Genomic DNA, 24,831 nt, shown 5'->3' on the forward strand with positions numbered 1-24,831 from the left:
CTCAAGATTTTTGGATGCCTTTTCTATATACTCAGCCACTCTGGACCTTAGGCCAAGCACATCGTCCACAATATCTTGTTTGGGTTCTTGGAGAGGCTTCTCCCAACCCTCTTTTACAAGACAGAGTGGTCCCCTCACAGTATGGTCAAACAGAAGTTTAAAGGGGGAAACCCCTACTCCCTTCTGTGGCACTTCTCTGTAAGCGAAAAGCAGGCATGATAAGAGGACATCCCAGCTAATTTTTAGATTTTCAAGGAGCCTCATAATCATGCCTTTCAATGTCTTGTTGAATCTCTCAACAAGGCCATTGGGTTTTGGGTGATAGGGTGTAATAAACTTGTACTGCACTCCACACTCTTTCCACATGTGTTTTAGGTAAGCAGACATTCATTGGATTTTCATTTTCTGCGTATATCACACAGTTATCTGCATTCTCTGTTCAAAAACATTTCTACGAGTAGCTCCATGCTCTACCTAGCACGAGGTTTGAGGAGTAAAGTTTTTGATGAGAAACAGACATGGCCTCTTGTTGGATGACGGCTTTGGAGAACATGGCCATGCAGCACAGCAACGCAGTCATGATGTCCCTTTACAAGCCCAATATGTGCTGCTGAGAGACAGTGTCAGTGGCAATGCAACACAATCTAGTTGGCAAACAGATACCATGTGGAGGACAGCAAGGGTGGTCACCAGGCAGCCCTCTATAGAGCCCAGTCTCTAATTCCCCCTTCATACGAGATGCTTAATGTAAGTCAATATTGCAATTATTTTATCATTGACTACTCCCAACTTTCTGTCCATGACTTATTCCTTGAGGAAACTGCACAGCAAGTAAATGTGTATACTGAACACTTTTTGAGGAGCATCAAGATATTCTGGTGCCTCATTCTAGGGCACACCAGTGGACTCCCACTTCACTTGGGAAGTTGAAAAATGTTTGGAGCCTTGGTCAGGGGAATTGTGGCCAAATCATCAGTACAGTCTAACTGGTTGTCTTTCATAGTTTGGGCAACACCTAGATTCCCATCTGTCATGAGCAGAGATTGTGTATTTGATTGGTTTTTGATTCTGAAACCTATGCTACATTTCAATGATAGCTTTTCAGCCATGGAACTATTTATACCATGACAAATTTAACATGTCGTGGAACATTTATATGCCACGTTTTCTGAGAGTTATACTCTATGAAAGATTATAGCTGCTGACGAATCTTTGATACTTTACAAAAGGTGGATTCTATTCAGGCAGTTTATAGCAAGTAAGAGAGCCCAGTATCGAATTAAACTGTATATACTGTGCAAGATTTCCATTAGTTATGCATACAGCCTGAGAGCAGACCATTCTACATTAGCAACTAATGAAAAGTTTGTTTGTGATGCTGCTAAATTACTATTTCATAATCATTATAACCTTTATGTGAACAATTTATATACAGGATTATAGCTCTTCAGGAAGCTGTCAAAATTGGCATAATGGCACAATGCAAACTCACCATAAAGTATTCCCTCAGGAGCTTGTTTGTTGTACGGGAGGAGGCAAGATGGCGTCCGTGGCGTGGGCTCTGTGAGCAGCTCAGTCCTCGCACTCTGGTGGTGGATGAGAGTGAGCGGCTTGACCCCGGGCAGAGCGAACTGCATATTGGGAGCAGCGCACAGAGTGCCATGAACAGGGGATTATTTCCCGATGGAGAATGCTGCAAGGAGTCTCGGTGCGGTCGTAAGGAGCCCCGCAAGAACCCGCAGAAGCAGGCAGTAAGAAGAGTTCACCTGCGGCTGCCCGCGTCTGCTTGCCGTCCGTGCCCGTAGCTCGGTGTTTGGATGGTGGTGGGGCTCCGGATGTGTCGGCGGAGACCCTGGTGAATGTTGCTAGGAGCATCGGTGCGGTGGCGGGAAAAATCTTCGTAAGAAGCCTCGCAAGAGCCTGCTGCAGCAGGCAGTAAGAAGAGCTCACCTGAGGTTACCCGCGTCCGACCACACCTATAGCGCCGCTGGGAGCGTTTTCGGCGGCGTCCAGATGACGGTGGGGTTCCTCTTGTGTCGGCAAAAACTATCAGCTTGGCGGCTTCCATTCTTTTTTTGGTGCTCCCAGCTCGGTGTTGTACGTGGGCGTGGAGGCTCCCGAGCAAAAAGAAAAGAAATGCCTCCAAAAGTGGCAACATGTAGCAGCAAAGGGAAAGACCAGCTCGCGGCTCAGGAAGTTATCACCAGCGAATTGGCAGAAGGTGTGAACAGCAAACAATTAGCAGCTACACCCAAAGTAAAAAGGGGGGGTGATCCCATAGACAAGCTGGCTGCCCGAGGCACGAAGCAGGGAGCAAACACCTTACCTGCACTGTTTGAACGGCAAATGGCTGAAGGAGCGGTACAGCACTCTGTTGATGGCGCTTCAACGGGGGTTATAACTGAGACACTTAACGCTGGAAAAACACCTCTTAGGGCAAATAGAGCAGGGGGTGAAGGGTGTATGGACAATGGTATCAACACTGGACATCATTCGCCAAGGCAGGTAACAGCGGCTGCAGAGGCTTCAGGAGCTGAGAGAGGGATTATGGTAGATGTAGTTCCCGTTTCTAAGGAAGCTGTATCTGGCAGTCTGGATAATCTCATGAAAGTAATAGATTCCTGGGCACTAAGTGATGGAACCTCTTTACAAGACTTTAGAGGTTCGCAGGAGGCGATTGAATTTTTTTTTTTTTACTTACTGACCCTTCCTCAGATGGGAGTATAAATATGAGTAAGGGTTGGACGGACTATGAGGAGGGGAGTAACTCGGTGGGTGAGATAACACCAAACTCAGGCTCCCCAAATGCGAGCGCAGCTACAGTGAAAAGAGTAAAGAAGAGAGGGAGTCAACATAAGAAAACCCACGTGGGGGAGGCTAATCAGGGGAGTGACGAAAGGATGCCAGAAACTGTACTGCCAGAAAAATCATGTCCACAACAGGAGGAGAGCCTAGTCGAGGGGAACCAGTCTCATGAGATTACTCTTGCTACAATTTATGAAAAAATTATGTGTCATAGAGCAGAGATAAAAGCCGAAAATAAGAGAACTCAAGCAACATGCAGTAAAGTAAAGAACGCTGTCCGCCGAGTGATTAAAATCTGCTCAGATACTATGGTAAGAGTGACGGAAGCAGAAACTAGAATTGCGGCTTTAGAAGATGAAGCAGCTGCCCAGAAAGCCGAATTGAGTGCCATTAAGGCACATCGGGACGATATTAAGTTACAAATTGTCCGAATTGGAGAATCAGGCACGTCGGAATAACCTAAGTTTTTTAGGCATTCCGGAGAAGAAGGAGGGGTATGATGTGCGGAAATTTATTGCGGAACTTTTAACGGAAGCTTTTCCTGAGTTGTCTTCATGGGACTGGCCAAGAGAAATACAAAGGGCGCATAGATTTCCATTTACAGTGAAAAAACCACGGCAAGGTGAAGAAGAGCGCCCAAGAGCGATCCTTGTCTGTTTTAATAACTTTCTTGCTAGAGAAGATATATTCTTACTTGCTAGGTCTGATAAGAAAGGTGTTGCAAAAGGCTGCAATTTTTTTGTTCGGGCGGATTTCTGCCAGGCTACAGTTTCTAAGCGTTGGCATCTGCGGCAGCTCATACCTGGTTTTCAGAATAAAGGGGCTATTGTTTTTTTGCAGAATCCAGCTAAGCTTAAAGTAACTGTAAAGGGCCTGACCAGATTCTTTTTTACAGAGATTGAAGCCAAAGATTATCTGGGTTCATTGTAGTATAAGCAAAAGCTTAGTCATTGGAGGTGGAAATTATAACCTATTGTAAAATGTGCCCTCTTGTTCTTTTTTGCTTGTCTTTAGGGTAGCCAACAACGATTATTTAGTAATGAGGGGGGTCTTTCAATATAGAGGTCAGGCTAATATGTTGTTTTCTTATGCTGTTATCTTATTTCTTGTCTACCCTGGGGTGGGGGGGGACGGTACTCCATATAATACGGGGACTGCTAGCCCATGGGCCTCATATGGTGGGAAGGGTGTGGGGGGAGGGTAGGGTGGGAAGAGTCAGGATAGGGGGGGAAGGCGGGTAAGGTGGTGGGGGTAGGGTGTAGGTGTGAAAAATCAGCAACACCTAAGGCACGGGTTAGTGGACTTTGGAAGAGACAGGAGATCTTTTTTAAGGATGGAGCATGTTTTATGTTATACGATGATGCATTGTTGGATATATTCCTCTGTTATTGTGTTCATCTTAACATTTTGATGTGCATTTTCTGCATTAGGGAAAATGGATAGGAAATTAAGGATTTGCACTCTGAATATCTGCGGTCTCAACGATATCAAGAAGAGACGGGTACAAGCCAGGATTATACAGCTGTTACATATCGATTTACTTTGTTTGCAAGAAACACATACATCATGGGCCAATCGGGGGTATCTGAAAGATATGGGGCTGGAATTAGTGGTATGTTCTAAGCAAACCTGGGTTAAAAGGGGGGGTGGCAATCTTTTTGAAACGAGGCTTGGGTGTCTGTATAAAGTTGGCATCAGATAAGTGGGGACGCTGGGCAATTAGCGAATTCAGGATCAATCAAAGAAGGTTCACTTTGTGCAATGTATACCGTCCTAATTTGGATGATACTGAACTATTGAATTTTCTGAATGTAGAACTGGCCCAATGGACCCAACCAACGGTTTTGTGTGGCGATTTTAATATTCATATTGAAGCTTAGATGGATATGAGGACTAGTAGTATTTACAAAGGCAGAAAGAAACAAGTATTCAAGTCATTGAGGGACCTGATTTTAGAACCTGGCCTTCATGATGTCTGGAATAGATTGCACCCCGGTGACCCTGGGTTTACTTTTTATTCGGCCCCTCACTCCAAATTTGTCAGGCTGGATTATTTTTTTGTCTCCTCTATTCTGTTAGGGAAGGTTAGCATTGAGATTCATCCTAAATTGGTTTCAGACCATAATCCTGTGAGCCTTCAGATTTCATTGGGACCCGATTCGAAAGAAGGTAACCAAATCTGGTCGTTTGAAAGAAAACTATTGTTGGACGAAGAGTATCATCAATTTATGACGAAGGTAATTCTGGAATACTTCGAATTTAATAAAGGAACAGCTGATTTGAAAATAGTATGGGATACTTTTAAATCTATGGTCAGAGGGGAAACACTGAGCTTTGCTAACTTTAAACGCAGAAAGGTACAGGCCAAACATGAAAAGGATTTTGACTCAGTCATACGGGCAGAAAGGGAATTGGCTGCTGTAATTGGGTCGGGTTTAGATCCGACTGGGCCCAAAGAGATCTCACTATTATACGGGCAGTGGTGTACGCTAACTTAGCTGAGCATATTGCAGAAGTGTATGCACAGCATAAGCAGGACATGTATGAATTCAGCGAGAAAACTGGCAGAATTCTGGCTAAAAGATTAAGGGAAAAAGCAGCCTATAATGAGATCACCAAGATTATTGATTTAGATGGAATGATGCAGGATACGAAGGAGGGCGTCTTGGCTGCATTTCAAGGGTTTTATCAATCACTATATAGTGAAGATGGGACAGCCATACATTCAATCGGTGGGGGTGACTATTTGAAAGATCTGGCACCTGGGGTATTGACGGATGCGCAAAAAGCTATACTATCCGCCCCACTGGTCTGGGAAGAAGTTGAGCTGGCCTTACTAGGTCTATCTCAAGGGAAGGCTATGGGCCCTGATAAAATCCCACTGGAGTTTTATCAAACTTTTAGGAATGTAATTAAAAATGAGCTTCTAGAGGTTTGTCAGCAGGCTTTTTTAGGCACTGCTCCGGATTCATGGTCTAAAGCGACGATAGTTGTTTTTAGGAAAAAAGGATACGGATTTGGGGTCCTACAGACCTATTTCCTTACTCAACGCAGATAGTAAAATTTATTCGAAGCTAATTGCAAACAGGCTGAACGAGCTGATGCCAGGGCTGGTGTCTCTTAGACAACACGGTTTTATTCAATGTAGAGATACTACGGATCATGTTAAGAGGGTTGTTTCCATACTGGACTGGTCACAGGGTACTAACGCCCCGGTTGGAGTGGCCCTGTTGGACGCTGAAAAAGCAGTCAACAGGGTCTCATGGAGGTTCTTGTGGTCTGTCCTAGCATGGAAGGGGTTTCCGGCCAGTATTATCGTCGCTATACAGACGTTATATCTTAATCCATCAGCTGTTATCCGTATTTCGGGTACTGTGTCAGGGGATATAGCGATAGGGAGGGGGACAAGGCAAGGTTGTCCTTGCTCCCCCCTTCTATTCGCTTTATATATTGACCCCTTTATATCTACTATGGAGAGTAACGAAGCGATAAAGCGGTTGCGATAAATGGCGTGTCATATAAAATATTTGCTTATGCAGATGATATCGCAGTCGTCACAGCGGACATTAGCAAAGCCGTTCCAGAGATAATTAACGCAGCCGAGGTTTTTGGGCGGGTTTCCGGCTACAAATTAAACGTTGCTAAAACTCAGATGATTCACTCTGTGGCCGGTCGCCCAATGGATATAAAATTTGAACCTGTAGTAACTTATCTAGGGATCAAGATATCTCCAATAGTTAAGGATTTTATTCCCCTGAATCTGGACCCAATAATCACCTTTTCTAATAAAATGTTGGAACGGATTAATAATCTACATTTATCCCTTTACGGACGTAGTAACGCTCTGAAAATGTTAATCTGTCCAAAATTTTTGTATATATTCCAGACTATTCCTCTACATTTTTTCCCCGCATTGAGAGAATGTGTGCGCTGTTCCTATGGAGCTACCACCGCTCCAGGAGAGCTCTGAAGTGGTGTATGCTGCCCAGAGCTAAAGGAGGCTGGGGAGTGCCTAACTTTCGAATATATCATTGGGTTGCTATACTGCAACACATGGGGGTTCTAATATCTCAGGAAGATCCAACGGAAGATTTCGATGCCCCCTCAATTTACGAGATGTTATTAGGGGCTGAGGCAAGGCAATGTCTTAACCGAGTAATAGAACCCAGCTATTACAAAATAAACTAATTTAAGGTAGTGATCTCAGCTTTTGAAATATGGTGGAAAGTAAAGAAGAAGTTGGGTATTGGGGTTAACTTTAACTTAGAAACCCCACTATATAATTGCCTGATTCTTCCAGAAATATTTAGGGACCAGGTAATGAACAGATGGCGTAATGCCGGGATTTGCATGATTGGCGACTTATTTCAGGGGAATCAGTTGGTTTCTTTTGAGTTTTTGCAGAGGAAATATAATTTGGGCCGAAATGATTTCTTTAAATATCTTCAATTACGTAGTTTCTTTGATAAAAAATATTATAAAAACAAATTCTTTTAGATAAGATAGAGATTGTAGAAGTTATCAGATCACGAGCAAGAATGGGACCTTTATATCAGATATTTATGGATAAGGCGGAGGACGATTTTGTGGTCTGGGAGACAAAATGGCAAAATAGATTTGGGGGGATCGAATTAATTTTAAAAAGGTAATTGAGGGTGCCATGAATGTCTTATTTAATGGCCCCCTGAAAAGCCAACACTACATGTCAATTTATGATTTATATTACACACCGAAGAAATGAGCAAACCGGAAATCTAGTCGGGGGACAGCTGTAGTCGATGCGGATTGCATGCCGCAGATGCACTTCACATGTTTTTTTACTGTCCTAAATTGACTCAGTTTGTTGAAGGTGTGGAGCTATTTCTTCAGGTTTTAGGTATTACGCAATCGTTATCTGCGGAGTTGGTGATTCTGGGCCGGCTAGAAGGGGTGACCAACCTTCGACCTGCAATGGAGGAAGGATTTATATTCATATGTATGTCTATTTTTCGCTGGTGTATTACATCTCAATGGCTTGATCCTGAGCCAGCTACCTTCATCAATTGGCAATCCAAATTAGACTCTGTATATTATCTGGAGATGGCGGCCTATAAAACTAAGGGAATGAAGAGGAAAACTCAGGAGTTGCAATTATGGTCTCCAATTATTAATTGGTTACGAATTTAAGACACGATTGTATAATGTTATAACGTCTAAACCTTATTCAGATGGCGTTTTTAATATTTGTTGTTGTTAAATATTGGTTTTCTACTTTGTAAACTGTGTCTTACCTGTATGCTGATATAAAATTCAATAAATATTTTTAAAAAAGGAGCTTGTTTGTAAACGTCTCCAAAAAGGTCAGTGCAGTGTTTGGCATTGTAAAGACTGCTCACTACAATTTACGATGAGAGCGCTACTCAGCGCAGTTTTGGGTCAAATAGAAGTGCATAAGCCCAACTGCATACTTTATTATAACAAGTAAATGGGTGCAGTTGATAAAACTGACCAGCCACTTCAACCCTATGCTGCGACTCATAAGATTTACATATGGTACAAGAAGTTGGCTCTTCACCTGATCTATATGTAAATATACAATGCATATGTTGTTTTTTAGACTCCCATAGGAGTCCTTCCTTGACTTTTAGTTGGTCGCTATCGTAGTGTCACTGATTTCAGAGCAACAGCCCCCATTTAAACTATTGTGAAGGATTTTGCAAGGCAGCAGGATCGACACTTTGCAGACCTCATTCCTGCAACGGAGTAGAATAAACCATATTGCACATGCAGCATTAGTACTCAGCAAGGAAAAGAGCAGGAAAGTCATTACTACTGTCCCCAGTGCATGTGATTTTAAATGGCCATACATGGGCACATTGTGCTTAAACTAACACTCCATTGCTACCCCCTTCCCCCCAATAAGCACAAAGTGCAAAAGCTAACTTCTCCAAATGCATAAGCATCTTTACACTAAAACTAAAATCATACTTGTAAACTGTAGTAGTCAAATTATTAAAATTAATCAATACACTTAACTCATCTGGAAAGTTCAACCCAGTCAAGACTTTTATCATGATGAAAATGTGCGTGTTTCCGATTGAAGGCAATATAAAATCTTCTAAACGATACAAAATAGACTCTAAGATTTTATAGCCCAGCTTGGCACTGTAAATATGGATATATATATACTTTTATTGATTTGTTTATCCCAAAGTTTGTACTTTTCTGACAACTGTAAATGATTCGACTTGGCCAAATAAGTAAGATAATGAAAACCCCATGTGACTCTGGAAACGAAACTCACAGACTATTCATTTGACATCATTCATTCATGCTTTTATAAAATCACTACAATGTGTCTGTTATTAATTGTGGTTTTTGTAGTAACATTCTGATGACGTCGAGGCAATGGTGTCCTCAAGGGGACAATTTTCCATTTCTACCAGGCAGGGCACTATAAACAACAGTATTCATCTGTGGGGGCTCTGACAAAAGAATGTCTGTAGTACATAACAGACCGTCGCTAAGGACAGCACTAGACACATCACAAAATAATAAGGTGTGGCACAGTTAGGTAATTGGCAATAAACACAACTTTAAAGAGGCCACATTCCTATGGAATAACCCCATAAGCAGCCAAGCTAGTTGCATACCAGAAAACTTCCCTAAAGGAAGATCAAAGCCGTGGTCGCAGGTCGCAGGTCACAGGCCTAAGAATTTGTTTAAATGAACTGCTAATAGGCTTCTGTTCTAAAAGATGCCTCTGGAATATAAGGGATCGTATTCAGAAAGGTTGTGCGAGATTAATACATATCTGAAACATGAAGAACATGCAGGGGTTTATTATTATTTGGATGTTAATCTACAATGGTAAATTGTGGAGATGTATTCAATTTAAGTTTTAAACTGAAACTAGAAAATGTATCAGTTTATTAACTAGGAAATACTGAGCTAGTGCAAGTTAAAAGAGGTAGGATTACCAAATCCAATCATCTGAAGTCTGAATAGCTATAATTCTTACAAGTATTTAAATCTATGGGGGGGTGGCCGAGCCGGCGACTAAGATGGCCGCCTGACTCGAAAGCTTCGGAGCCGCCACAGCAACATTTCCACCAGCCGGTGTCTACATGGTGTAAATTGGACATCCGTGATATGGAAACGATGCCGGGGACGTAAGTGAACATTGGCCCCCGGAACGACAGCTGAGAGGGCCCGCAGAACAGAGATCTGGGAGTGGAGTCGACAGGGGACAAGCAGAAGAAAACACCTTAGCCCACTCTTGCTGGGCAGAAATTGAACAGCAAGCGAGACAAAATAATTCCATCGTCAGCATACTAAAAGAATCACTTGCAGACCTACACCTTGAAGAGGCCTGGCATACAATCACCTCCTATTCCGTGTTCAAAAAAGTGGCGAACACAGCAGCGAAACAAAGGTCTTTGTTAATGGATAAAACTGCATTTGCAACAAAAAAACATGCATGGGCAGTGATGCTGAAACCACAACAATACTTGTCAGAACACTTCTCACACCACAAAAAGCACTACCTGACAATGCTACGGTTGGGGCACTTCCCCGCAAAGGATCTGACCCCGAAATGGAAATGCACATGGCCGATGAAAGAATGCAGACTGTGCAGACAGGGAGATGAGACACTACTTCACCTCCTATGCATCTGCCCCTCGCTTTTAGAAAGTCGGAAAATGATCCTTCGTCAGTTTTTTAGGAAAAAACAAATAAGGACATGCAGACGCTGTCATAGAAAGCCTGGGAAGCCTGTCAGTGCAACGGTCCTGCAAAGCTATTATGTTTTTGGAAATGGCTGCCAAAGAACTAGATAAATCACAAGAATCAACGTGAGTTGCCCTCACAAGACAGACTGACTGCACCTCACCTTTTCATGCACTAATGTTTGATCGTTTCTCCAGTCCTGGAGGGCCGGATCCATGCCAGATTTTGTGCATATCCCCATTTAGATACATGTAGTTATTTTAAAAATCTGGCATGGATCCGGCCCTCCAGGACCGGTTTGGAGAACCCTTAATACCGCACTGATTATAAACACAACATTTCTTATTTTAAATGTTAACGAGGGTTGCGAAATGAGAACAGTGTTTTTATACCTCTTTGCATCTTTCAAACCATTGCTTTTAATTACTGTGTATAACGTGTTCTTACAATCTTTTACAATTTTTTTTACGAAATGAAATAAAAGTATCATTGACGAGGACGACTCTCGTGAGCCTGAGGGCGGGGCTCGGAGTGCACTGGCGGACCAGATGGAGCCGAGCGAACAGCGGCCTCCTCAATGCTGGTTAAAATTGTCAGGGGACTCTGGCTGCCTCGCTGCTGACGCAGGCGATTTCACCCGCGGATAGCTGAAGCACTCATAAACTGGCACTAATAGCGGTAAGAGAAGAAATGCGGGGCTATGCTGCAACAAGGGGAACTACACATTGATCGCCCTGCAAAAACAATTCAACTCCTGACTGCGATACCCCGAAGATCACATGGCACATTTATTCACTTGGCTGTAAAATGTCCTAAAAGCCAGGAATGTAATACGTATAATGCTCACCCACGCTGCCTGCAATTGTGGTTGGCTGTCTTGCTGGGCACCCGCCTAACTGCTAAAAATTGTTGGATGGACTGCGCCGTATTTTCTTTTCTCCCAAAAAAATAAAAATAAAATAAAATAAAAAGACATTCTGTTACGTGAAGTCACGGCCTGCGCACATATTCCATACTCAGCTGAGGTGCTGTGATAGTTTGGGCCTGAAGGCTGCACTCTGACGCTGGCTGCCATACACAGAGTACATTGACGATCCCAAGGGGGAACCACTTCATGACAGCTTCTCTCCCACCTCTGAGGATACATAATGGGCTGCACCGACCCTAAACAGCGGCAATTAATCTTTGAGGGTGGGAAAACCCCCAGACGTAAGGACTGATGGCACCACCGAGCCAGAATAGAGCCAGCTGGAGGGTGCAGCGGCCATCATGGCCGAACTCAGGGCGGGTTTCCAGTCCATCAATGCTTGTTTGGACACTCTCACCAGCCGCCTCAATGTCATAAATGGCTGCCTAGAAGCACAGGACACCCAGATTGAAAAAGCAGAACAATGGATTTCAGATCTAGAGGACAAACACCTCTCCGTCCAGAAAAGATTGGACAGGACAGAAGGCCTACTCAAGCAACTCGCAACGAAAGCGGAAGATTTAGAAGCGCGTTGCGCTGAAATAATCTGCGCGTTGCTGGAATTCATCCTGGTGGAATTATTTGGAAGGTAGTCCTTCTCTTCCACATTTGCTAATGAGCGGGCACATCGATCGTTGGTCCCCCCACTGCCACCTGGGGCAACCCCTAGGATAATTATCGCTAAACTCCTCAATTACAATGACCGTGACACTGCGCTTGATGAAATAGTGGACGCAATAAATTCCCTCCCAAACAACAAAGCACCTGGCCTGGATGGGCTACCTGGTGAATTCTATAAAGCATATAGCGAGCTGTTGATACCACACTTGGCAAAAATGTTTGAAGAAGCATATGATGACGGTAAACTGTCCACTTCTTTGAGGGAGGCTCTATTGGTAGCACTTCCTAAGCCGGACAAAGACTCCACAAAATGCGATTCGTATCGACGGTTATCTTTAATAAATATAGATGCTAAAATTCTAGCCAAGATACTCGCAACTAGAATCCAGCTCCTGCAGGAGAAACAAGTGCTGCCAGATCAGGCAGGTTTCGTGCCCAACAGATCCACCACTCATAACTTCTGCACCATCTTTGCACTCTATCATCATTTAGATCCTGACACCCCAGCAGCAGCAGTGTTATTGGATGCGGCAAAAGCTTTTGACTCTGTTGAATGGGTGTACATGCATACAGTGTTAAGGAGGATGGGCTTCCCTGAACAGCTTCTGAAATGGATAGTGATATTATACACGGACCCCAGGGCCAGAGTTAGGATAAATGGGCACACATCGGACGCTATTAGAATAGGTCGTGGTACGAGACAGGGAAGCCCGCTCTCCCCTATCCTGTTTACGCTGATGGTAGAACCACTAGTATGCAAGATTAGACAGCTGCACTCAGAGGGAGCACTACAATTCCACCTCCGCCCACTTGCCATTTCTATTTATGCCGACGATATGGTACTTTTCATTAGGCACCCAGATAAGCACTTGACCGCATTAAATAGGGAGTATATCCGATTTGAACATTTTTCTGGCTTACGTATAAATTGGGATAAGTCGGTTGTCATACAGCTCACATCAGTTACAACACAACCAAATTTGGACTATCCCCTGAAGTGGCACACGGACCCAGTAAAATATCTGGGCATATGGGTGCATAGGGATCCGGATCTGGTGGTGAGGGAAAATTATGGCAGAGCACTGTCCAAGCTGGAGGAACAGATCGACAAGTGGAAATGGATGCCCCTCTCATTAGCAGACCGCATAGCTTTGCAAAAGATGATTGTTACACCAACATTTTTATATTTATTTAGTAATATCCCTATTTGGTTGACACGGGCGTTGTTCACAAAATTGAGGACAGCCATGCAGAAGCTCACATGGGCAGGGAAACAAGCCAGGATACGCTGGGATATTTTGACCAAACCGTACCACAAAGGGGGTTTTGGGGGACCAGATCTACAATTATATTATTATTGCGCGCAGGCACAACATGCATACTATTGGCTGCAGCCACACGCTTATATCTGGCATGTGGCGTTAGAGAGGGATAGTGTGTATCCGATGCCATTGTCAGCATATGTTTCGGCCCCTGTGGCCTTCACCCACAGTGACAAAATACAAACAGTACACTGCACCTCGATAGCCTGGAATATGCTGGCGAGGCGGGCCGGGAAATCCCCTGTCTATGCTCCGGCACTCGCGCATCAACCAAAACTATCGGTCATGCAGGAAAAAAGGATGCTACAGCTCCTTAATGAGATGAAATTGATCACTATGGCAGATGTGTTCCCACGCGGTAGTTTCATTCGGAGGGAGGATCCTATGCTCAGTATGCACAGCACACAAATGAAGCAGTTTGCCCACATGCGCTTACAGATGGCGATGAAGGACTTATACGATTCATACCCAACGGAACCAGACACAATATTAGCTGTACAAACACCTCTGACTCTGCCTAGCCGCAGGAACCTGATTACTCGTTTATACAACATGTCACAATTAGAGCAAAAGGGAACAGCAGACACATCACTTCGTAAATGGGAACTGATTTTGGGGGGGCGGTATAAGTGAGCAAGACTGGGACTGTAGGTGCACACAACTGCAACTGATGACGCCAAACTGTAATCTGGGTATAGTGCATTTTACATTTCTTCATCAATTTTACTATACCCCGACTCAACTACACAAATATGGACTGCGACCAAACGATAAATGCTACAGATTTGAGGTTTTGGGGGCGGACTTCTTGCATATAGCATGGGCCTGCCCACAGCTGCACAAATATTGGGAGGAAGTAACTGTGGCACTGACCACCATGTTATCCGAGACGATACCTAACGCACCAAGAGTATGCCTACTGGGTATGTATAAGGTAACACCAGTAAGAAGGAGGAAATTCCTTGCTGTAGCACTCTTACTAGCTAAGCGCTGTGTAGCTATTAGGTGGGGCAGTAAGCGTCTCCCTAGTTTTAAGGACTGGCTCAAAGACATGTCGTATTGTAGGGAGACTTTAGAGACATACTCGGAAGAACTACTGCAAGCATCCAGGCCTAGGGATTATTAGGAAACCCCTGTTGCAAGATCTCCAAAATGCACAGACGGACGAGGGTACATAAGAATACACAGAAACAAAGCTGCATACAGGGGGATTGTGCCAGTTGCTTTATGAGAAGTGGACTGGTGGTACAACATAACAATGTCGGCATGAAGTGTGTGGGGGTGAAGGGGAATTTGATATGTCAGAATGCTTGTTTTATCAACACTGAAGAGTTTTGTTGTGCAAAGTCAGGGATCCACAAGACTCGACTCCCCTTGAATACAAGAAGATGTAAAAAGCAATTTCTTTGAAAATGATTATATAAGATGTGATGTAAAACCTATATTATTTAAGAATATGGTACTATATATAAATGTGGATATGTGTTGATGCTGTCCGGACTCAATAAACAATTCTTTTTTAAAAACTTACTGTTGATGGTTATGCCAAGAGATTTTACTGATTCGGCGAGGGAGAGAGAACAGTTTAGGGCATTAAGGTCAGCGATCCATGTTTGAATGGGGAGAGGGTTGTTTTTAGGAGAGAAAAGAATGATTTCAGTTTTGTTTGAGATGATTGGAGTAGAACCAGGATTGAATCTTGGTTAGGGCAGTGTTGAGGTGTAAGATATCAAAGTGGGATTTCATTTTATAGTACAGTTGGGTGTCATCAGCATACAGGTGATAGTTAATTCCGGCTTGTTTAAGTATGAGGGTAAGGGTTTCCATAAAGAGGTTGAAGAGAGCGGGATAGAGGATATATCCTAGTGGGACACCGAGGGAGACAGGTGTGAGGCAAGACAGGTAGTTTTGAATTTTAATTTGTTGGGTTATGTGTTGGAAGTAGGAGGCAAACCAGTTTAGGACAGTGCCATTTAGGCCGAAATTATCTTTTAGTGAATTAAGTAAGGTTGAATGGTTAACTGTATCAAATGCAGCAGTGAGGTTGAGAAGAATGAGTAGGCAGGTCTCGCCCTTATCCAGGGCGAGGGGGATGTCATCCACTATATTAAGCAATGCAGTTTCTGTGCTGCAGCTTTGCGGAAACCGGATTGTAGAGGGTTGAGCAGATTGTAGGTGTCCATGTGTATATCTAATTGAAGTAGGGCACATTTTTCAAGGGCTTTAGAGAGAAGGGGGAGGTTGGAGATAGGGTGGAGGTTGTTAGGGTCATTAGGATCAGCATTGGGGTTTTATGGGATGGGTGTGATTTGTCCAAGTTGGAGGGAGACAGGGACGCACCCTGTAAAAAGGGAGGAGTTAATGATATTGGCCCAATAAGGGACGATGACGTGCTTTAGATCTTGGACGAGGGAAGATGGAAGCAGGTCTTTTGTGTGAGAGGATGGTTTTAATTTGGATAAGATGTTAAAGACTTCCAGTTTTGAAACAGAGTTGAAATTAAGCCAGGAGGCCTTCTTTTTAAGCAGTGGGTTAGTGACGTAGGGTTCAGGCAGGGTAGATGAAGGAAGGTGTAGGGAAGGAGTAGGGGGTAGAGTCAGGGGTTGTGTGGTATTGAGGTAGCATCAAGAGGACATTGGGGGTGGGAGGGCTGAGTTACAAGGAAGGATTGATTCCGTTGCAATTTTTTCCAGAGAAAAAGTTAGCAAGTTCTTCACACTTGTTAGTGGAGGCCAACAAGTTGAGGGGGGCCGGCGAGGTTTGGTTTCTAACAATGTTGAACAGTTTTCTGGGTTGGTTCTTGGCACGGGAGAGTTGCGAGCGATAGAAAGAGAAAATGTGTTTTTGTAGGAAAATCTAGCGGTTCTAAGGACGGCGAGATGGGAAGGGGAAGGGTGTTGTCTCCATGTTCTTTCAGCGAGTGTAAGTGAACATCTTTTATTGTTGAGGTCTGAGGTAAACTATGATTTGGAGGCGATATTTTTTAGAGTTTTAAGTTTGGGAGGGGCAAGTTGATCTAAAACCTCAGAGACAGTTTTATTAAAGTGCTCTGTGAGACGAAGTTGGGATAGGAGTTCGACTCAAGTGCACCAGGAGGGATTTGCTTAAGATTTCTGGCCACAATCGTGGGTTTGTTGCTTATAGCCGGGGCGGGCAGGGTTGAGGGGGAAATCGTGAACAATATGAGGTGGTGGTCAGACCAGTCAATAGGGATGATGTTGGATAGGGATGCCAAATTCGTGTTAGCGATGATAGCGCCAAGAATAGCTCTTTTGAAGTGGGTTGGGGAGTGGCAAAGTTGTTTGAAGTCACTAATCTCGAGAAGATCAGTGAGAAGGTTAATTGTGGGATCCTCCGGTTCGTTCCAGTGAAGGTTAAAATCTCCTAGGAAAAGATTTTTAGAGTTTGAAATTAATGATTGCGTAAGAAGGTCAGATAGTTCTTCAGCGACGGGCAGAGGCTCACCAGGTGGGTGGTAGATAGTGTGCAGTCGTATTGGGGGAGAGCCCTTCATCTTAAGTTTGGCTCCAATGTATTCAAAGGTTGTGTAGTCTGTGTTCTTGGATAGGGAGAGCTTGTGTTCTTTAAAAAAAATAATTGCTAAACCACCCCCTATGTTCTCAGATCTGTCTTTCCTGATAATGGAGTAACCAGCGGGGGAGAGTAGGTCGAGGATGGGTGTTTTTTGAGCCAGGTTTCCGTGAGGAAGGCGATGTCAATAACTTCGCTAAGGATGGTTTCGGATAAGTCGGTTGCATGTCGAACGGCCGAGTGGCAGTTCACGAGCATGCAGGTCAGGGGTTTAGGGTTAGTATTGGGGGGAGGGCATGAGTGAATGGCGGTGCGTTGGGGGGGGGGGTCTGGTGGACCTGGGAGAAGAGTGGATTCTGCTGATCCCCACGATAACAGGGATGTTGGAGTGAGGGAAGGAAGAATCCTTTAAAGGGGGGGGGGCTTATTTAGGTAGGAGTTGCAAATGTTGGATAGGTTGGAGGCAGAGTAGTCATTCAAGGTGCGAAGAGGTCTGTGTATACGGTTGTAAAGAGGGGTGGATATCAAACGTTTGGGATATGGGCATTTAAGTGGGCCCGAGCATGGAGAGGAGGACCATGAGGGGCGGGTTCTAGGGTTGAGGGATTTAACATTTTTGAAGTCTTCTCTAAGTCGGGCAAGTTCTGCAACCAAGGTAGAGATATTGCAGTCAATGCTGCAAAGTGTCTGGGTTAAAAGAGTGAGGTGGGATGTGGTTGGGACAGGAGGAGGTATGGTCTGAGTTGGCTGGTGGAGAGGTTTGGTGTTCGAAGAGGGCGAGAGGCGGGGGGGACAGGGTTAGTACTGAGACTGTGAGGGTGGGGGAGGCCTGGGGAGATGTGCTCTGGCCTTGGGAGGGAGGGAGGGGCAATGCGAAGGGCGGCATAGCTATAGAGGTAGGAGATGAAGAGTCAGGAGTGGAGAGCGTGTAAGGGGTGCGAGGAGACGCAGCATCGGAGTTGGGGGTTGGAGTGTAGTTTGGGGAGGGAGGAGAAGGGGCAGGAAGGGGTATAGTAGCTAGGGGGTGAGCTTGGGGGGAAGGAGGAGGGTTTGAGATGGGATTAGGGGTTGGAGGGAGACGGTCATTAGGGGCATGGTAATTTGTGGGGTGGCGAGTTAGCTAGAAGTGATGAGGGGGTGGGTTCAGAAGAGGGTGATAGAATAGAGGTCAAAGAAAGGGATATGTCATTAAGGTTTGCTATGGCAAGAGGGAGAGGGGTTAGCGTCTGGGAGTCAGGGGAGAGCCAGGAGGGGTCTTTGGGTTGAGCAGGTGCGGGGAGAGGAGTAGGTATGGACAACTGGTGGGATAGGGTGCTGAAATGGTGTTCAAAGATTCGCAATTTGCGAGTCGCAAATAAGGAATGCATAGGAATCGCTATTTTAAATGCGAATCCTACCTACATAGCAGTTTGCTAGTCCTTAATAGCGATACGCAAAACTGTTTTTGATACATGTGCCCCATAGTCATATCCCTTTTTGGAAAGGCACAGGGTGAATTGGAGGGAGACGCCAAAATATGGGATTGTGCTGGACTACCCAGTCACTAAGAAAGCTCCCCATGAAAGACTTACAAGGCTGTAACCAAGCAGCAAATATACTTTAATGGTGTTGGCCACAAGAAATCTGATAACCGTTGTTACTTTCTATATGGACTACAGAAATTGACATCCCAGGATACTAGAATTTTGGGCTCTGCATGGTGGTGGGAAACATCAGAATTATCAGCCTGTTGAGTAACAGGTTTAGAGAAGAGAAAAGCAATGGAAGGTTCTTTACCAACGTTGAATCTATCACTTTTCCCACAGAACTCCAAGTTCTTGCTCCCACAAAGGTATTTGACACAGCTGTTCAAGGGTGGCCGAGCAGGATGGTTAAATTAGAAACGTGATCTGCAAAGAGGCATGTTGTGAAATTAAAAATGTTAACCAGTTCCTCAAATGGGTGTATGGTATGCCTGGGCCAAAGAAAACGTGTTAGGGCACCTAATTGTATGAACATTGCCAGTTCATTATTAAAGCGGATCTTAAATTCACTGTTCTCAGGTAGAGCAACTAAAGTGAATGAAGTGAGATCTCATCTATTGGTGGAAACTTAAAGATGGTGTTATGAGGATCCTTTAAAGTAAAGAATCAATGACAAGTCATTCACAGCTGATGTTAGGCGAAAATTTTTCTGAGATAAGTTAAAAAATGCTTAAAGATCAAGGTGATCATCAATGAAGCTGAAGCTGATCCATGCTGATGGACAACACAGGAAAAAAGACCACAATTAAAATTCTAAATACCTCAAAGGAATGAAAAGAGTGGAAATTGACAATTAAGAAGTACGGGTAAAAAAGTCTAGCCTTACACATGAAGAGTTATCCACAGTATGTTGTTGAATAAACTGCATGACATAAGTTAATATTGGCGCTGGTGCAATCAGCAGTTAACTCACATTTTAGTTTACCAGGAGACAGAAAGGTCAACTGAAGGAAATATAAACTATTTAAAACGTTTCTCCATCTTCCACTGGCACAACCTGCAGAATATTATAAAATTAATAACCAGTCATACGTCGAGTAGGATACATGTTTGCAATTCTAACTTCTTTGGGGCAAGGGAAGTCATTTTAGAGATTATGGGCACAAAATACAACACATGATGCAATGAAAGGACAAACTATGGTTAATTTATGCAAAAGTACACATATTTTAATACTAGCTCATGGCACCCAGTGACGAGGGAAGAGAACAGACAGAATCTTTTTGTTGTTATTGTTTACTTTTCCAAAAAGGACAATACCATTGTTCTCCAGTTAGTTTCCTTTTAACAATATTCTTTTCTCAGAGCTCTAGTGAATTAACAGTAAGGATGTTTCTAAAACGTTGGTGGCATTTAAGATACTTTACACTCTCTAGCTGATGGACGCTCACTTGACTCAGAAACTAACAACTAAAGTAAATGTATGAGAGATTTCAAGGAAATAACACTTACATTTCTGGAGTACTTCTTGCTGTACACAGTGAGATTTGCTTTGTGGGGGTGTACACTTTCTTTCTTGAGTATACTTGCTTACTTCCCACACTGCTCTGCCTATAAGATAAATATAATAAACATGAAATGCACATAAAATTATAGCTTTAAAACCATTTTAGACATTCATCACCATGGAATGTCCTACTTTTAAAAACTTAATTCATGATGTCCTGGTTATTGTGAGACCGGCCTCTTGCTGGTCAGCCAATTAGAGGCCTCCTGAGCTGGGACACTGTCCATCTCTAATTCATACTGCCAGCAAATAGGATTTACTATGGACAGGACTTTATCTGTATCCCCTCAAATTGAGAAGTTTACTTCCTCTTGTTGTCACCAACTAAAGGCCTTAAAGAAAGTCTTGTTTCTTGTTCCTGGGTGTTCTCATCATGCCATTCTTCAAGCTATGTTGGGATTGGGTTCGGACCAAGCACATGCAATGTACCTTGGGCTTCTGTCTCATCTAGTTCATCACCTACAAGTGGCCCAGATTTGAACTGTCAGACTTTTTCTTAAATTACTACAACATACGCACATCTCCATCCACTTTAAACTTTAGATTGGCTTTTGTGGAGAAACGTATACTTTTCGTTCAAAAGTGTATCTGTTTTAAGGCGCTTCATGATATTAGTCTAGCATTCATTTAACAGCTGTTTACACGTAACGTTCCCTGCAGTCTCTTACATTCCTATTCAGCTGTTTATTTGAAAGGTTTTATATAGCGCTGGCTAGACCCGGAGATATCAGAGCGCTTTACATGAGTATCAGACCATAGTTACAGGTTACATTGTTACAAAGGTTACACAGTTATTAGAGCATAGCTACATAGTTACATGTTAGGTCGCGACAAACAATAAGGACAATATGCGTAAGGGAAAAAGCAGGCAAGGGAGAGATTAATAGGAGAAGGGGTAAGAGCAGGGGGGATCACTGACATAATATCGACTACAAAAATATAGGCATTTAAAATATCGACTCTAAAATATCGACTCCAAAAATATCGAAGTCCTATCTACAAACAGGTAAGTACAAAAATATCGAATCAAAAATATTGTTTAAAAATATGTGCTTTGTAAAAATATCGAATTTATTAAAATTAATGTAAAATTAAAAAAATATTAAAAATAAATAACTAAAATATACTTAAAAATACTTAAATAACCTTAAAATTATTAAATAATTAATTTAAGTTATATAAAAATAAAATTTTATTTGTTAAAACATATATATATATTAACATAATATTATAAAAAAATATACAATAATATTACCGTAGCATAGCAAGAGTGTTAAAATTACTATTCCCACTCCAAGGAGTGCAACAGTAGGGAAAGCGTTGGATAGCGTAGCGGTAAAAATTACTATTCCGACTCCAAAGAGTTCAACAGTAGGGAAAGCGTTGGATAGCGTAGGGATAAAAATTACTATTCCCACTCCAAAGAGTGCAACAGTGGGGAAAGCGTTGGATAGCGTAGGGGTAAAAATTACTATTCCCACTCCAGTGAGTGCAACAGTAGGGAAAGTGTTGGATAGCGGAGGGGTAAAAATTACTATTCCCACTCCAGTGAGTGCAACAGTAGGGAAAGCGTTGGATAGCGTAGGGGTAAAAATTACTATTCCCACTCCGAAGAGTGCAACAGTAGGGAAAGCGTTGGATAGCGTCAGGGTAAAAATTACTATTCCCACTCTAGTGGGTGCAACAGTAGGGAAAGCGTTGGATAGCGTAGGGGTAAAAATTACTATTCCCACTCCAGTGAGTGCAACAGTAGGGAAAGCGTTGGATAGCGTAGAGGTAAAAATTACTATTCCCACTCCAGTGGGTGCAACAGTAGGGAAAGCGTTGGATAGCGTAGGGGTAAAAATTACTATTCCCACTCCAGTGGGTGCAACATTAGGGAAAGCGTTGTATAGCGTAGGTGTAAAAATTACTATTCCCACTCCAGTGGGTGCAACAGTAGGAAAAGCGTTGGATAGCGTAGGGGTAAAAATTACTATTCCCACTCCAGTGGGTGCAACAGTAGGGAAAGCGTTGGATAGCGTAGGGGTTAAAATTACTATTCCCACTCCAAAGAGTGCAACAGTAGGGAAAGCATTGGATAGCATAGGGGTTAAATTTACTATTCCCACTCCAAAGAGTGCAACAGTAGGGAAAGCGTTGGATAGCGTAGGGGTAAAAATGACTATTCCCACTCCAGAGAGTGCAACAGTAGGGAAAGTAAATACTTCATATATTATTTAAAAAAATATAAATTAATATCTATAAAAAATTAATTAATAGTAATTACCAATTTAATATAATAATCAATTAAAATTACAAATTAAAATTAATTATTATAATTAGTTACCTATTAATACAAATTAACTACAAATTAACAATTAATTAGTTAATTAAAAATTAATTAACAATTAATTCAAATTAAATACAATTAAATTAATTGAAATATTTAATTAATTATAAATAAATTACTTCCCACCCTATTCCCCTATAAACTCACAACCCGCTACAGAAAATAAATTAGTAAAATTAACATAATTAGCAAATAATCAATTAAATAAAATTAATTGGCAATTAAAATATAATTATTTACCAAATATAAATTAATTAACAATTAATTTAAAATGAATACCAATAAATAAATTTACATATTTAATTAATTATAATTAAATTACTTCCCACCCTATTCCCCTATAAACCCACAACCCGCTACAGAATTAAATTACGCGAAAATTAAAAAAACAAAATGTATTAATTAAAATAAATCATAACATAAATACACACTTTTCACACATATAATAACATAAAAAAACACTATAAAAAATTCGATATTATAAAAAATGGGATAATTTTAATAACCTATATTATATACTTCGATATTTTAACTTTCTATATTTTTAACATTCGATATTACATTACTTACCTTAAAAACGATATTTTTGATGTTTATATTCTGTCCATTCGATATTTTGTCCATTCTATATTTTAAACTCGATATTATGTCCATTCGATATTTTTTACTCGATATTTTGACTGTTTACCAGCAGGGGAAGTAAACAGCGAATGAAGGAGGGAAAGAGGAGTGGGAGGGTGAGAGACACAGCATAAACGAAGAGGGGTAGGGTACGGGGGTAGAAACCGGTAGACGAGTAATAGATGGGTCCAAAGTCCAGTAAGCTGTGATCCCAGGGGAAGGGGTATCATTCCCCCAACTCCGTTGCGAGAGGGTCCCTTTACGCAGTGGACTCTCTCAGATGGGTCTCTGCGATTCCAAGGCCTACCTACTGGATCCTTCCCCAAGAAGGGGAGAGGGAGTGCTTTGGCAAGGGGCGCCATACCATACCTCAACTGTGAGTGGCTCCCTTGGCACTGTGGACTCTCTCAGAGGGATCGCTGAATCTCCAGAGTAAAAGTAATTAGATCTTTCCCCAACAAGGGGTGAAGGAGTGCTTAGTTAAAGGGCACAAGGGACAGGGGGCTAGAGGCAGAGGAAGTAGACAAAGAATGAAAGAGGGAAAGCGGTAGGGGAGGGTGAGAGAGCATGAAAAGGGGGGGGGTGAAGGGGACACAAACTGGTAAACGGGTAAAAACCTCGTCCAAGGTCCAGTAAGCTGTGATCCCAGGGGAAGTGGTATCATTCCCACATCTCTGCGGCGTGAGGCTCCCTTTACGCAGTTGACTCTCTCAGAGGGGTCTATGAGACTCCAAGGCCTACCTACTGGATCCTTCCCCAACAAGGGGGGATGGAATGCTTTGGTAAGGGGCGCATACCAGGCCTCCGCTGTGCATGGTTTCCTTGACGCTGTGGACTCTCTTATAGGGGTCACGGAGACTCCAGAGTAAGAATATTGGATCTTTCACCAACAAAGGGAGAAGGAGTGCTTACTCAAAGGGCAACAAGGGACAGGGGGCTAGGAGGTGGGTCGGAACTGGCAGGTCGACAGAGGGGGAACAAACGGCAAAAGAAAATCACAATTAATTACAGAAAGATAACACATTCAATACCAGGGTAAATTAGTGATCCAGAAAAAGCCAGGATCCACGAAAAGGCAAGGGTCAGGGAGGACAAAGGGAGGAAGTCAGCGAGTTGAAGAGTCCCACAAGGAAGAGATGTGGATAGCAGAAAAGGAAATGTATACGTTGTAGAGTCACTCAGGTGAGAGATGCAAACGGGAAAGCTCAGAATCACAAAATAGGGATATTAAGTACAAGGAACTACTATATATACTAGTGGTTAGAGTTGTAACTATGCAAAATAGTAAATTCACTCAGGGTTCCATTTTCACAACGATTAGGCTAAAAACGATTGTATAATACTTTTCAACAGAGTGAACGGAGAAATAAGACATCCAAGGGGGTAGGGAGAGGAGATAGGTGACAGGAGAGATGGGGGCCTGGGGGGGAGAAAAAGATAAGGCCGACCAGCCGAGCAGCAATGTCTGAGGGTCGGCAGAATGAAGTCCAACGGACCGAGGGAGAGGACAAAAAACAACAGAATGGAGGCTCCGTTCGCGATCCTTGACTCTGAGGCGACTCCAACTATGCGGTGATAGGGCAAACTAAGCAGTCACATGTGTTGAATAAATGCAGAAGAACAAACTCCAAGGAGGCAATCTGTGACTATAGGAGAGAAGGCAATTCAGGCAGACCGATTCATACAAAAAACCTCAGAAGGTAGTCAGTTCAGGCAGGCCGTTTCATACAAGGCCATATTGGAAATATTCACCATCCACAATGCGGAAATGGGGTAAAAAAGCAGGCCAGGAGTGTAATGTATAGGAAGAACACACTCCAAGATGGCCACCAATGGTGGGAAGGAACACCATCTTAAAGTCAGGCACAGTGCCTGGAGCTTCTCATCTCCCC

At 42.9% G+C, this 24,831-nt stretch overlaps 1 protein-coding gene across 1 annotated transcript in view; it reads right to left on the reverse strand.

The window, feature by feature from the left end:
• Positions 1-24,831, reverse strand: part of ERICH2 (glutamate rich 2) — a 370,290-nt gene that overhangs the window by 195,953 nt on the left and 149,506 nt on the right. The window contains exon 7 of the mRNA XM_078683840.1: positions 19,932-20,030. Coding sequence (XP_078539966.1) covers positions 19,932-20,030 — 99 coding nt within the window. The remainder of the gene's footprint in view (positions 1-19,931; positions 20,031-24,831) is intronic.

Source organism: Lissotriton helveticus, chromosome 3_1 (genome assembly GCF_964261635.1).
Source record: "Lissotriton helveticus chromosome 3_1, aLisHel1.1, whole genome shotgun sequence".
Classification (NCBI taxonomy): Eukaryota; Metazoa; Chordata; class Amphibia; order Caudata; family Salamandridae; genus Lissotriton; species Lissotriton helveticus.